This window comes from Sorex fumeus, unplaced genomic scaffold (genome assembly GCF_029834395.1).
Source record: "Sorex fumeus unplaced genomic scaffold, SorFum_2.1 ptg000043l, whole genome shotgun sequence".
Classification (NCBI taxonomy): domain Eukaryota; kingdom Metazoa; phylum Chordata; class Mammalia; order Eulipotyphla; family Soricidae; genus Sorex; species Sorex fumeus.
In genome coordinates this window covers 11,346,870-11,361,429 of record NW_026606100.1, presented here as the reverse complement: position 1 = coordinate 11,361,429, position 14,560 = coordinate 11,346,870, and the positions used below count along the sequence as shown (strand labels likewise).

The 14,560-nt window shown below is 34.2% G+C and overlaps 1 protein-coding gene across 2 annotated transcripts in view; it reads right to left on the bottom strand.

Annotated features, from left to right (window-relative positions):
* Positions 1-952: 952 nt before the first annotated feature.
* PRKG1 (protein kinase cGMP-dependent 1) overlaps positions 953-14,560 on the bottom strand; it is a 1,343,145-nt gene continuing 1,329,537 nt past the window's right edge. For both annotated transcript variants that reach the window (XM_056120587.1, XM_056120586.1), the window contains exons 12-18: positions 14,137-14,226; positions 10,917-11,058; positions 9,674-9,837; positions 6,243-6,365; positions 6,098-6,160; positions 4,573-4,639; positions 953-1,784 (exon numbers count right to left, since the gene is read on the bottom strand). In XM_056120587.1, coding sequence (XP_055976562.1) covers positions 1,686-1,784; positions 4,573-4,639; positions 6,098-6,160; positions 6,243-6,365; positions 9,674-9,837; positions 10,917-11,058; positions 14,137-14,226 — 748 coding nt within the window. In that variant the 3' untranslated portion in view covers positions 953-1,685. The remainder of the gene's footprint in view (positions 1,785-4,572; positions 4,640-6,097; positions 6,161-6,242; positions 6,366-9,673; positions 9,838-10,916; positions 11,059-14,136; positions 14,227-14,560) is intronic.

Below are 14,560 nucleotides of genomic sequence, written 5' to 3'. Positions count from 1 at the left end.
AAAAAAAAAAACCCTCTATTTAACATACCAAGTTCACACACACACACACACACACACATATTTCCAAACCAGTATGCCATCTCAGAAGGTGACGTGTTGCCTACATATAATACTCTTTATCCAACAGTAGCTTTTAAATGTCTCTGCTACTGACAATTAGCTAATAATAAGCTGGCCTAAAGGACTCAATGTTAACTGTTCTTTACTCCACACAAAAACCAAATACGATGCCTTCAAGTTTCTATTTACTAGGTTGTCTTTTTCACAATTGTAGTAATTCTGTTCTATTTATCTAAAACTTATTTAAAGAAATCAACTTCTGGTTTTCTTTTCTGTGTCTCTCCTACTTCTAACAGGCTCTTAACAGAAGCCATCAACCCCTAGTCTGATGTCTTTCCTTTTGACCTTACATAAATTAGGTTTCTTATCTGAATCTTAATGATTTTGTGCTTTCTTTTTGTTAAATATTTTCTTTTGGTTCAGGCCTAAGACAATAAACTAGTTCAAATAGGATTCTACTCATCCCTCACCCTCAACCCTAGACTATGTTGTATAAGTTAAATCTGACAGGAATTTGGTTTAATAAATTTAGTGAAAATGCTTGAGTCTGGCTATACATGTAATGATTAGAATTTGTATTGTCTGTTCTGACACTGACATTTACAGATGAAAAATATACATAGCACCTATAGTATTTTTTTTGGATGGATCTTATTCCCTCCCCACCCCTACCCTAAGGGTTCAGTTTTTATAAAAGTGAACATTTTAAACCTCATCTGAGGGGGTGTCAGGTCATGAATAAAAATCAATTGGCTGCTAGTCATTTATTTCCAAGACCATCTTTTGAAGCACAGAATTTTTTTAAAAAATATGAAATGATTTGCGAATTGCTTTTTTTCCTCACTCTGTCATGCCACTTTAACAACAATAACAGTGGGGGGAGGGGGGGAACAAACACACAAAAAACCCCAAACAAATGTCATGCGTGTTGGTTTTGTCAATCCTCTGCTAAAACGCATATAAACCTGCTATGGACGTTCTCGACAGAATCCATAGTAGTTGTGCTTTGATCATACTAATTTGTAAAGTCTGTCAGAAAGGAAAGGTAACATTCAGTCTCGTCATCAGCACTGCTGGGAAATAAAGTCAGGAAACTTCTAGCACTGGTTTGACATGAACTCTGACCAACAGATGTGTGGTCCTCTGTGTCCTCATTCACACTGGCTTTCAGTTCTAGATCATATGACACTCAGAGAAAAGGAGAAGCCCAAGTTTTGTACCATAGCAATCAATCGTACCTCATATATTATTTCCTAATCTTCTTGATAATTCTAGCAAGGTACAGACTTTTACTAGATTGAAGTGTTTCATATAGTCTTTCAGATTATAATCAGAGCAAAGCAAGGTCATTGCAACAATAGAAAACATCTCTTTACTGGTGAAAGGCTTTGCTTCAGGACCACCATGTCAACTGCTATTTTTAGGTTCAAACAGAAAACATGTAAAGAACACTATTGTCATCAAAGCAATAAGTTCTAATGCCACTGTAGTTACTGGAGCAGCATCGATCAAAGGCATCATGGTGACCCCGAGCACTAATCTTCTCTCTTTCCTTCAGGTTTGCTGGCAGCTGTGTCTCAGAAAAAGCTGTCTTCAGCAAGGCAGAAGCAGGTAAGAGAAATACATTAAAAGTCTATGTCCCATCCTGAGTTGTCATCAGGTGGTGGTTCATCATTATCCTCAGGGAAACTGTCAAAATTGCTTGTGTCCGTGGGTGATGCAACCTGAAAATAAGAGTGAACAGTTGCTGACTTGGGGCTGGAGAGAATACAGCAAGTAAGGTGTTTGTGCTTGTCTTCTTTCAGTAAGTATAACGATCTTAATTCCATCCCTGTGGTTACAAATGGAGAAATTCACTTTTTGTTTTTGGAGCTGCTGAGTTGTATTATTCTGTTGTTCTTTATTCACTAATAACATGGAGGTTTTAAGAATGATGTTGCAGTGAGCAGATGGGGATGCTGGCAGAAGCCTAGACTAGGTTTTGGGAAGCAGATTGATTTTAGTACATACTGACTTCTAAAAATGCAGCCTTGTAAACTGGGGGAATACTGTACTTTTCTTTAAACAGAACTATTTTGAACTTTATGAAGAATTGTTCATCATCTAGGATATATCACTAATCTATGCTTTGAGTTACCACCAACACATATGTAGTTGTTATAATCCTGGTTACAAGAAACAATTGAGCAAGACTAGCATCATGTCTGCTAATGGATCTACATCCTTGTCTTTACATACTGAAACTCATTGTTTTAATACTAATTTCTCTTCTTTCTCCCCTATGTTATAGGGTAAAGCCTTATGTTATTTTTGGAATCATGTATGGAGACATTTACATTAAATATTTAAATATTAAAAACGTGCTGGCTTAAAAATAGTAAATACAGACATAGTTCTTGTTCTCATAGAGCTTATACTCTATTAGTTTCAATCATAAAATTTATTTTTAATAATAAAATTGATTTTTTACCAATCATAAAAATCTATAGCTAAATATAATAGCACTAATATAGCACTAATAGCTAATCGAAGTGCTGGGAGGGAAAGTATAAGTTTCCAAGGGAGTATTACTGAAACATCTCTCTAAAAGTATTTTAAGTCTTAGAAGAAATGAATTCAGTAAATAAATGCCATCCAGAGAGGCAGGCTGGAGGTAGGATAGGGGTGATAGAAGGAAACCGGGAACACTGGTGCTGGGAAATGTACACCAGAGATGAGTGTTGGAACACTATGTATGACTGAAACCTAATCATGATCAGCTTTGCAAGGATTTACCACACAATGATTAAAAAAATTTAAAAAATTTAAAAAAGAAAAAAATAGCATACGAATAGTCCTGCAGTGAGAGAGGGCTCTGTGGTGTAAAGTACCCCCAAGAGGCCACGCTCAGTTGTGTTAGAAGGGGAATTGGATGAGAAATAAGACAGCCTGGGTCCCTATAGGCCATCTGTGTATTTATTGTAAGTATAATGATATTTTCAAACTCAAAACTCTTGGAAATTATCAGACAATGCCTCACCTATTGAACATCAATAGAAACAGTTTCTTCAATTTCTGTAATATTAATATTATTTCCCTCAATTTTGGTATTATTTTGAGAAATTTACTCCATCTCCAATGTTCTTCTTTTAACACAACTACTGCATAAAAAGGAGACCATTGATTCACTTAAAATAATGTGGGATTAATATTTAACCCTCAAAGCTTTTTATTCTACTCTTAAAGTTTCATGAATGCATTGGCATCTCCAATGTGAGGAAAAAGTAATAACATCTTGTTGTGAATAAACAATAAAACCAGCACAAAATAAATCTTCAAAGTAGAGAAACTTTTTCTTGAAAAAGAACAGTCTCCAGTTAGTCCAAGAAAAAGGAAAAAGTATAAATAAAAAGCTGAATATCACAAATTAGCCCTCTCTCCCGTAAGATAGGTAGCACATTTTAGATAGGTGCCATATTGAGGCATAAATGTCATCAATGAAATATATTTCAGTTTAACTTAATGCATGCCATTCAACAAAAACTTATGTTTTTAAAGAAAAGACTTTCTTTTAGAGTAAAAAGATTCATAACACCTGTGTCTGGGAGTGCTCCAGCAAAGTGTGGGGCCAACGGAGGAAGAATTTGTTGTGGGGGACATAGATAAGACAATATTGGCAAGGAATTTATAGATTCTAATACTGATTGCCAGACTAATGCCAGCTAGAAATAAGAAGGCGCAAGATTGTCTTGACATGACCCATATATGCTGGTGTTTTAAGGACAGAGCTGGGTAGTGAGCAAACTGGAACCATAAGTAGAAAATAACAGAACACTGTCCTAAATCACTGCAGGTAGACGCATGTAGACTCTTTTGAAGAAACTCCCAGTGGAGACCAGAGAGATAGTATACATGTGGCCAATCCTAGTTTGATTCCCAGTGTCAAGTGGTCTCCCTGAGCACAGCTGGGTGGTCTTAGTAATCCCTGATATCTCTGCATCTGAGCTGCTACACAGGCTTAGGACTTCACATTGAGCCTCCAGTCAAACTGGCTGAGCATCACCAGGAGGGGCTCCCGAAGCATAACTTGGGTGCCTCAACCACCCACCCCCGGCTGAAAAAGTAAATAAATAAAACTGTCATGTGGAGAGAAGATATATGTACAGAAATTTAAAATATGATTTTTCTAATTATGAAAATTCCTATTTCAAGGTTGTTAATGTATTTTTGTTCTTGGAATTAAGATTATGCATGACTGAGTATGTATGGGGGGACTTTGGTTATGGAGATCCATTATGAATTCATGTCAAGGTTTAATGCTTACTGTAAGGAAAAGAAACTTTTTAAAAACAAAATAAATGAATACAATTTTTAAAAAGGCATCAGTGAAATCAATGTATATAACCAGTTTGTAACTTATGTTAGATTTTATGATGTTATTTTAATGCAGTACACCATTGCATATTTAATATGATCATTAGGTTAAAATCTTTAACAAATGTCTTCACATGTGAAGCTAGAAAGTCTACTTACACTTGGTATGATAGGTGGTGTCAAGGTGCCTTTTCTTAAGCCTTCCCAGTTAAAGCCTTCAAACCATCTAAGAAAGGAATAAATGTAAGTATTTAAGTATTTAAAAGTACTTTACCTTCTCATTATATGCATTTTTTCAATTAGCTTATTTTGTAGAATTCATATTTTAAAATTCATATTTAAAAATACAACTGTCAAAATTCTGAAAAATAGAAGTAATTTGTTATATTCCCCAAAGTTGTCATAATATTAATATGAACTTATTCCCAGACTATCATTATAATTTAATGAATGGTATAATATTATAAAGTCCATAAGATGCTTTACAGACTATCTTTACAGACTATCTTATTTTAATGAGGTAGAATCAGGACATAATAGAAGATTATCTTTCCATCTTTGCATTGACTCCATTGACAGTGTCAATTAACCTCTTGACACTCTACTGGTCTGTACACAATCCATTTTTCTCCTTTTTTCACCTTTTTTTATTGAATGAAGTTATTCTGCACATAGCTTTTCTGTAAAATGAGAACCAATTCATACAAAAGGGCATTTGGTTATTGTTTGCCTTTATGATTTTGAAAGTTTCCACCAAATTAAGATTACACCAGATTAATTTAGCAAGAAGGAGAAGGCAGCTGGGAGAAAGAAGGGATCACTAAGTCAATGATGGCTGAAGGGATCACTCGGGATGGGAGATGTGTGCTGAAAGTAGGTAAGGGGGCCCAAATCTGATAACCTCTCATTGTCTGTAGTAAAAACCATAATACCCATAATTAGAAAGAAAGAGGGAAATTGTCTGCCATAGAGGCAGGGGGAGTGTTGGGTGGGGTGGGGTAGGAATACTGGGGACATTGATGGTGGAAAATGTATACTGGTGGAGGAACAGATGATCGGTAGTATATATCGAACTATTAATATATAATAGCATAGGAGTTCCTTAGGTAGTAACACAAATTTCATATTACAATAGAAACAAACGAAAGACAAAATAATAATTCCATTGGGGATTATTTAGCTTTAGAACATACAATCAACAGAAGGAAAAATCTTAAATTTAAAATTCTGTTATTTGAAAAAAAAGATTGTACTCTTTTGCCACTCCTCTGATCATTATATCACAGAAATAGAAAATGGTTAGAAAAATATGTTTTAACTTTAAGAAATGAGGCATAAAATATGTAAGACTTTTGTGTACTATTCTAGTGGCTAAAAGAATCACTGAAATAGAAATACACCTTTCCTCTTTGTTCGAGAGAGGAGAACTCTCAGTAGGGGTGGCTTTGCAGAAATTATGAATCTACTGTTTAGAGTATCACAGGATTAGATGCCTCCAAAGAAATCTCAGAGATACAACCAGAAAAAGGACTTAAATAAAAGGCTTAGTCTTCTCTCCTTGAAAGGTTGACAAGGCTCATTGTATCAATTATACAACCGTTAACAGCAACAACAACAAAAAAAAACACAAGGAAAAGCTTGTCAGATTTTTCTGTCTCCAAAGTTATAGGAAAAGGATACTTACTTGTGCTTTTGAATGTCTTTCACTCCATTTTTCAAATTGCCTAATCTTTCTGATGGATTGTCCCTAAAAATAAATAGTGATTCATAAGGAAACGTACTTTCTCACATTGCCATATTTTCAAAATTTAGGTGACTAAAATGCTTACCTGCATAGTTTTTTAATTAAATTAGCAGCATTTTTTGCTATCTTCTTTGGAAATTCTATCATGTCAATTCCTCGTAATATAATGTTATAGGTTTTCATAGGATCTGGGCCTGAGAAAGGTGGGCTGAGAGGAAGACAAGAAAAGAGATACAATGCTGTTTTCTAAATATAAAAGCAAACAGTTATAACTCCATGAATGACATCAGTTCTCGTTTGGGTTTCTGTTAATAGTGCTAATGAAAGGAAACTAGAAGCCTGATCAGTAGTCAGGGATGTGCCTTCATGTACAGGGATTTGATTTTGATCTTCAGTGCCATAATGATCTTCAGGACACTGTCAGGTCTGGCTCTAGAGGCAGTGAGCACCTCCTGCCTGAGTCTTGAGCCTTCTGGTTTGGTTGGTCAAGTATCTCAAGATATGGTCTCAGGACCTCTGAGCACTATTTGGGAGCACCCCCTCAATAAAAGGAAATGAACCTTGATTAACGGTAAGAGTATGGAATCTATTCCCAGTTTAAATGACTTATGAAAGTCAAAAATGGTCTGCTACTCTCTTAGTGAGGGTGCCTACAGGTTTGCTCTTCTTGGTCATACCAGAGTCTCTTCCAGTTTCTGACCCTTTCTCATATTTAATTCAGGTATAGCTAGCTAACTTTATGACTTATATTTGGGAATTCTGGACTTTAGATGCTCTCCTATGTCTAGGTTCTGTGACCACTAGTTACTGTATCAGGACTCATCAGGTACACATTTATAAACAGCACATGAACTGTCTTTGTACAGTGATTCATCACTAATTTGTTACCCAGCATACATAGCATTTGTATTGCAATTTCCCTGGTTTACTTGTATTTCACACTAACGATACTTGGCAGGCTAATTGACACTTGTGCAATACTGCAATATATTTTTAAAAGAAATGCAGTCTTTCATTTATGAATTTTATATAACTTACACCTTGTTATGAAAATCAATTGGTCACACTTGTGAAGAAATTTTAAATAGATTTGACTAAAGGAACATGTCACGCCATCCTCACCCTCACTCATAGGACACACTTTTCCCCACATTTCTCACTACTTCTGTAAAGCATCAACTACATCTTGATCTCAGAATACTGTTCATTTTGCTGAAAACGTTCTTGCAAGTCTTGGAAGGCATTCTGACAAATGTTTCATTTATTAGGTCTAGATTCAGAGTACGATGCTTCCTCAAAAATACATTCTTTGTTATATGCACATTCTATTATTTTACATTTATGAATGGGATGTGTGTTTATATCTTAGCTCTCAAGGTTAACTGGTGATTAACAGAATCATTATAAAGTTTAAAAACGTATAGAGCCCAAGAGAAAGTACAGTGGGCAGGGCATTTACCTATCCTCATCACCGGATATGGTTCCCTGAGCACCACTTGGAGTGATTCCTGAGCACAGAGCCAGCAGTATGCCCATAGCATACAGCAGTATGCCCCTTCAATGGGCTGGAGAAATAATACAATGGTAAATGCACTTGCCTTATAAGTGGCATCCCCTGCCCCACCATAGAAAGAAAACAAAAGTGTAACTGTAAACATGAAAGTATTTCTAAAAATAGCCAAGAGAAGATTCTTGATCTTGGTCATGAAAAAAATTCCAACTTTCCTTTATATTTAAAATCACAACAACATGAACATTGTAAAAGAGATTAAAACATGTATTTTCTTCCATCATTTTCTCCAAACAACCTATAAATCAATTTCAAATTGTGTATCCTACTGAACTCATCCCTTTCAACACTGCCTGGAGATCAAAGTTTTCATTAGTCACTGCACACCTACTTTTTAGGAAATTTCCTAGGATTGTGCATTTATAGAAAATGGCAAACTGTTCTTCCAATTGATAATGTGAGGAAAAGGTCCTCTTTAACATCATCAGGCTCAATTATTTACTTTCAAGTACATACGGTGATCTGTGAAATTCCTATTCTAAAGAAATAGGGTTCTACTATTAAGAATTTATAGTTTTTAGCAGGTAGGGCATTTACCTTGCACGCGGCCAACACGGCTGACCTGAGTTCAATTCTTCCGCCCCTCACCGAGAGCCCAGCAAGCTAGTGAGAGTATCTTGCCTGCATGGCAAAGCCTGGCAAGCTACCTACCCATGATGTATTCAATATGCCAAACACAGTAACAAGTCTCACAATGTTACTGGGCCTACTCGAGCAAATCGATGAACAGTGGGAGGACAGTGACAGTGACAGTTGCCAATTTTAACTTTTATTAAAAAAGAACACTATTGAACAAAATTAGCTTAGTTCTCATAATTTATTAGATGTCAACATAGAAGAAAATAGAAAAAAATGAATTATAAAAATTCCTGGCAATTGTAGTGGTACTTGTTATTAGGATGTATTAAGTAGCTTCCTGTTTGCTACACACCCTTCTTATTGTTTCACTTAATCACTGAATCTTCAGAAGAAACCGAGGCTTACCATCCCACCTTACTCTCATTTTCACCTTTGCTATAAATTCCTTTAAATAACTATTTCACATCCAACCTCATCCTTTGCTCCCTGCTCTGTTCCCCTTACCCTATTCTAAATTCTCAGTTTCCTACATATCTATTACTGCGATGGGATCTTCAGATTAACCACCTGACTTCTCTTCAATTTGTCCTATACATTATTGTCAGCTTGTTTTTCCTTATAAACTACAAAACATGTTACTGCTTTGTCAGAAAATATTTATGATTTGCTCCCTGGATGGACTCCAAACACTCAATTACTGCAATAATGATCCTCAAGAGATGACTCTTACTGACCTTCCCTTGTCTTTTTTTTAACTCAATTTTCTCCACATCAAAGCCCACAACAGTTTCTTGAATTAAGCTGTTACTCTCTACCCACTATACTCTTTTCGTGACTCTGTACATCAAAATACTGTGCTTCTATGGTCTAGCTGATACCTTATTCTTCTTCAAATGCCTCTCTGAACAAACTCAGCCTTCTAGACATCTAGGTCACAATGACCCTATTTATCTTTATTCTTCATTTAGGACGACATTTTTATTTTTTCTTTTTGGAGCACATAGCCACTTTAAGCTCGTGATAACTATAATGCATATAAAGAAGTAATGAATTTAAAGGCCTTATATATTTTTAACTGTCCTCTTCTTTGCTTCATTGTTGGCTAAATGAGTAGGATCAAAGACTGCACAAAAGATCAGGTACATTTACATATGTACTGACAAATGAGAGACCCCAAAGTTGATATTATTTTACCTCAGTGGACCCACATTAAACTCAGATTTATGAATTCCTGGTTCCTTGTAAAACTAATTGAATTGAGCTAGAAAGATATGTTGGAATGTACTTTAAAAACAAACTACTCAGTGTGACAAAGGATTAGTATGCTGGTCTATTTTTCTCGACATTTCTCTTATCAATATCCATACCTGCCAGTCAGAAGTTCATACATTAGAATTCCCAAAGACCAATAGTCAGCTGAAATATCATGACCTTTGTTCAGGATGATCTCTGGGGCTACATACTCTGGAGTCCCACAAAAAGTCCATGTTTTCTTTCCAAATCCTATTTTCTTTGCAAACCCAAAATCCACCTTACAAAGAGAAAAACAAGATACTTTAAGTTTAGAAGCAATAAGCTACTTTTAACGGATGTAAACAATTAAAAGCAGAAGTAAGGTATGCCTATCTTCTAAATAGTTACTATATTTCAAAAGAAAAAGCTCCTATAAGATTTAAATAAAAGCAAAACTTTCTTAAATATTTTCCATGTTCTTCAATAAAGCCATAAACTGATGAAGAAGAGTAAGCGAATTCTCCATTTAGATCCAGTAAGGCTTACTGAAAATATTTTCCAGAATATAGATTTCTGATGCACTTTTTGACAAGTCATATAGTATTAATTTGAAAAATAACTTCATTATTGATGCAAATCAGGAACAAAGTTTGGGGACTGATAACTTCCCCTGATCTATACAACAAGAGAGAATTAAAATGCATCTTTCGATTTTCATAATTGTTTTAAGAGATGACTAATTTCTACATTTCTCAAATGTAGATACATTTTTAAATGATTAAGAATAGAAATAATTGTGACTGACTCCATTTTCTAAATAAAAATTACAGAAAAAAATCAGACTTGGCAGCTCTAAATACACAAAAAGTGTGCAATTTAAAATAAAGCTCTGGATCAACTTTTATACAACTAATAGTAGTGATATAAATCCTGGTCAAGAAGTCTAACAAGATTAGCTGGATACCATGGCCTGTAAAATTTATTTTTCCCCATTGCATTATTCTTAAATATTAAGAAATTTAGTCAATAATTTCCCATACTACGAATACTTGTTCGCTTTCAATGGCATAAAAATGGCTAGAAAAGGGTGTCCATTAAGCTCTTCCAGCTCTATGAGATCTTTCTAGCAAATATAAGCCCGTTTAAATGTTTACTGGGATATTACTAGCTCATATCTTACCAATATTATTTCTCATAACTTTCCATTTTTGAAAGAAGAGATGAACATATTATTTCAATAGTAACAGTAAAATCTGCCTTTTAAAGTTTACAATGTTTAGAAAGCAAAACCAATTTTAATGTTAAGTGTATAAACATAGCTTTATCAACAAATATCTTAAAAATGCAGGGCAGAAATTTTGTGTAAAGTTCACTGACCAATTTAGCATAACCTCGGTGGTCTAGGATGAGATTTTCTGGTTTGAGGTCCCTGTAAATGATTCCTTTGGAATGCAGATAGGCAAAAGCTTCTACCACACATGCGGTGTAAAATCTGGTTGTAGAATCTTCAAATGAACCTCTGATAGAGAAAATGAATGACAAGTTTATAAAAAATTAGTTTCTTTGATTTTTAAAATAATCTTTTCCTTTTATATTCCAGCCCAAAATAACATCAGTGTTTTGCAAGCCAAATATAATACAGTTGTCACTGCAGAGTTTTCCAATGCATTTGAAAATGAAGTAATTAACTAATGTTTATGAACGCAAAGTTACATCTAACTTCCTTAAAGCATTCACCTATATACACCATGTTCCCTATAACTGGTGACCTGTTCCCAACACACCCTGTAATCTAAAAAGGTGGAGTTAGAGTGGTAAGAAAGACTGAAATCTATTCTACTAGGGAGCTTGTTGACCAAGGGTTTGTTTTTAATGAAATTTATGGGTTTAGTCACCTTTATTCCTGGATAACTCTTTTTTCAGACTTTTTAAATAATATAGATATTGTTCATCATAAATAAAAGAGAATGAGTTTACTCTCTTCAAAGATCTACTTTGGAAGTGGGTTGCTACCTAATGATGCAATCCTACCACAAGAATTCTCTTTGTGCTTTTGAACTGTCAGCAGGATAAACAGTTACAGCATAGCCATAAGGTGACTCAAAATGAAAAATTACTCTTACAATTAGAAATGACAATATAAATTTGATCTACAACAGAAATAAGTGCTTGTTTTATAAATATAACATTGCTTAAAGAAATAAATCATGCCCTATAATGCTCTTTGAAATAGTAATTTATTCCTTGGCAATGGGTCGTTTGAGTTAAAATAAGGGATAGGCTCTTCTGCCCTCCTTTGGAATAGGAAATTGTTTCATTTTAGCAGATGGCAGAAGATCTCAGCAGTTTGAAAGACAGAGGGCTCTAACTGCCATTTGTGGTATGCTCGAATTAAAATGTTTAATCGACTTGTCACACTCATACACATACATTAAAAAAAAAGTTGACAGAGAACAACTGGCTCTGAGGCTATTTTTTTCTATAATAGCTTCACTGCTATAAATGCTGAAGTTTTAAATCTCATGGATGTTGGGAGGAAGGGGCCGGAATGTCAGTGTTTCACCAGTGTATGCTCATGGAATATTAAGCGCATTGGAATATTAAGCGCATGGAATATTAAGCGTAGGGAACAGGAGGGTTCACAGATGTTTACTATAAATTCAGAGCTAAGAGGGGTGCAAAGAAAAAACATCTGAAGGCAGCGTAGGTAGGAAAAGGAGCTTTGTTAATTATTCCAAATGAATCAGCACTCCAAAGAAGCTGCTATTTAATATCAACCCTGAAAAGTAAAAATATATATTACTCAGAAGCACTGGTTAGAATTTTTGACCCAATAAAATGTAAGATCAAGGTGAATAGGCAGAGGTATAGAATAATAACTTTTAAAAAATATGTGAATATGGATGTTTTTGCATATTTTTCTCCTTATAATTTTTACTTGGTGAATGAAGTTAATAGAAGCTTCAATAACTATGGGGATATTCCTTTCCCTATGTAGCTTAAATATTGCTTTTCTTGTTTAATCTGTAAATACTTTTCAATTCTATTTATAATAAGGGAAGAGATTTCAGATAATTTGTTAAATCACAAATTAGAACGCTAAATTTGCATAAACCTGAAAGTTATAAGATGTTGAACCACACCTCCTTTGTCTATAATTTAGTCCCAGTCACAATCCCAGGATATACAGCTGTAATTAAAAATTAATTAACACTAATGTAACAATAAGCTATGACACAATAGATTGGTACAGATATTAACCCAGACTTCTATTATAATATGCATAATAATTCTACCATGATGTATTTTTCTATGTGCTTATTTATCTTAAATTAAAAAATTAATAAAAAGGAGAAAAATATGGGAAAACTGTGTTCTCTGGTCATAAATAAGGAAGGAAATGTTGACAAAAGGTATAGAAGGGAATTGTGTACAAAAAATGTACGTACCACAATAAAAGTCAGTAGCTTATAAAGGACAGTTGTTCTGAGATATCTGTAAAGTAACACCTTGTTAAAAATGAACAGGGGTCTTTGAGAACAACAGTGTTGTCAATAAATATGTTTCAGAGAGTATGAGAGATGTTTAAAGCAAAATGCTCAAACAAAAATGACTTTTATATGTCACTAAGATCTTTTAGTAGAAAAAGAATTGTGGTTTATATTTTTCAGATGACATTTAGGGCTGACAATGCTATCTGGGGATATTGTATAGAATAATAATTTTTAAAATATAGTTTTTCTGGCCAAATAATAAGAGATCAGAATTTTGCATAATTTAAAACACAGATAAAGCACTAACTGCTTCACATTTACTTGCCCTGAAAGGTCAAATAAAGGGGGGACTTAATACTTTGTTTGTTTAGAAAATGTTTACAAAAACATCGTATAGGTGAATACTTTTTCCTAAGGCTAATTATTATCTATAAGGAACTGCTTAAAACTGTTATTTTGAAACCAAAGAGCAATTTGAAGTTGGGGAAGAAACATACTTGATTACAAATAAGTGTGTCAGTAAAGGCAGACTGCCTATATAAATAATGAGGAGAATTCATTTATTAAACCCATAGTTTACCCAGGTTACAATTCTAGAAACTCGTAATGTTGGGGCTAGAGAGATAGTACAGCATGTAGGCACCTGCCTTGCACATGGCCAACCTGGGTTCAATCCCCAGCAATATATGGTTTCCCAAGCTCTGCCAGGAATATGTTCTGAGTACCACCAGGTGTACTCCCCCCAAAAAACAATAATCATGATTGTTTTCATGTTTGAACAATGAATTGCATTTAGATATATAATATTCTGATTTGATATTGAAAGTTTGTGTGTATAGATATACTAGGTTACAGTTTTTACTATGGTTTAAGTCTTATCATTAGTGTCAAATGACTGTCACATTTGCAGTAAATCATATACATACAGTGTATTGGGCAATATATTTACTTTAGATTTAGAAATATATCAAGCATTGTAAACTATATATATATGATCTTATATATGTATACATATGTATATATAAAATTTTAAGTGATTCTCTTAGATACCATTAGTATCAGTAGTCAGTTATGTTTTTAGAGACAGGATGGAAATTTCCTACCTATCCCTGAGAATGGTCCAGAGTTCTCCACCTAGACAAGCTTCCATCAACATATACAAGTATTTGCTGTCCTTAAACGTTCTGTATAGTCTGTGAAGTACAAAAAAGAAAGTTACAAACATTGCCTTTTAAAAGTATGTAAATAATTTATGTTCCCTCAAATTTATTTCTAATATACAAAGTTTGAATTTTTACTTAGTCATTCAATTTGCTACTAAAGCAGTAAAATGTCTCATTATTAAGTAGCAAGAATTAAGTAGCAATTAAGAATTACATATTATAAACAGTTAGTCTTCGAAATGGATTAATCCAAATTATTATGGGACATGGAGATTTCTTAGAATTCCTCTAATTCCAATTTGTCTGATGGTTTGAGCATCGAGTCAAGCAATATTTAGTGAAACATACAGAGTAAGAAGATTTA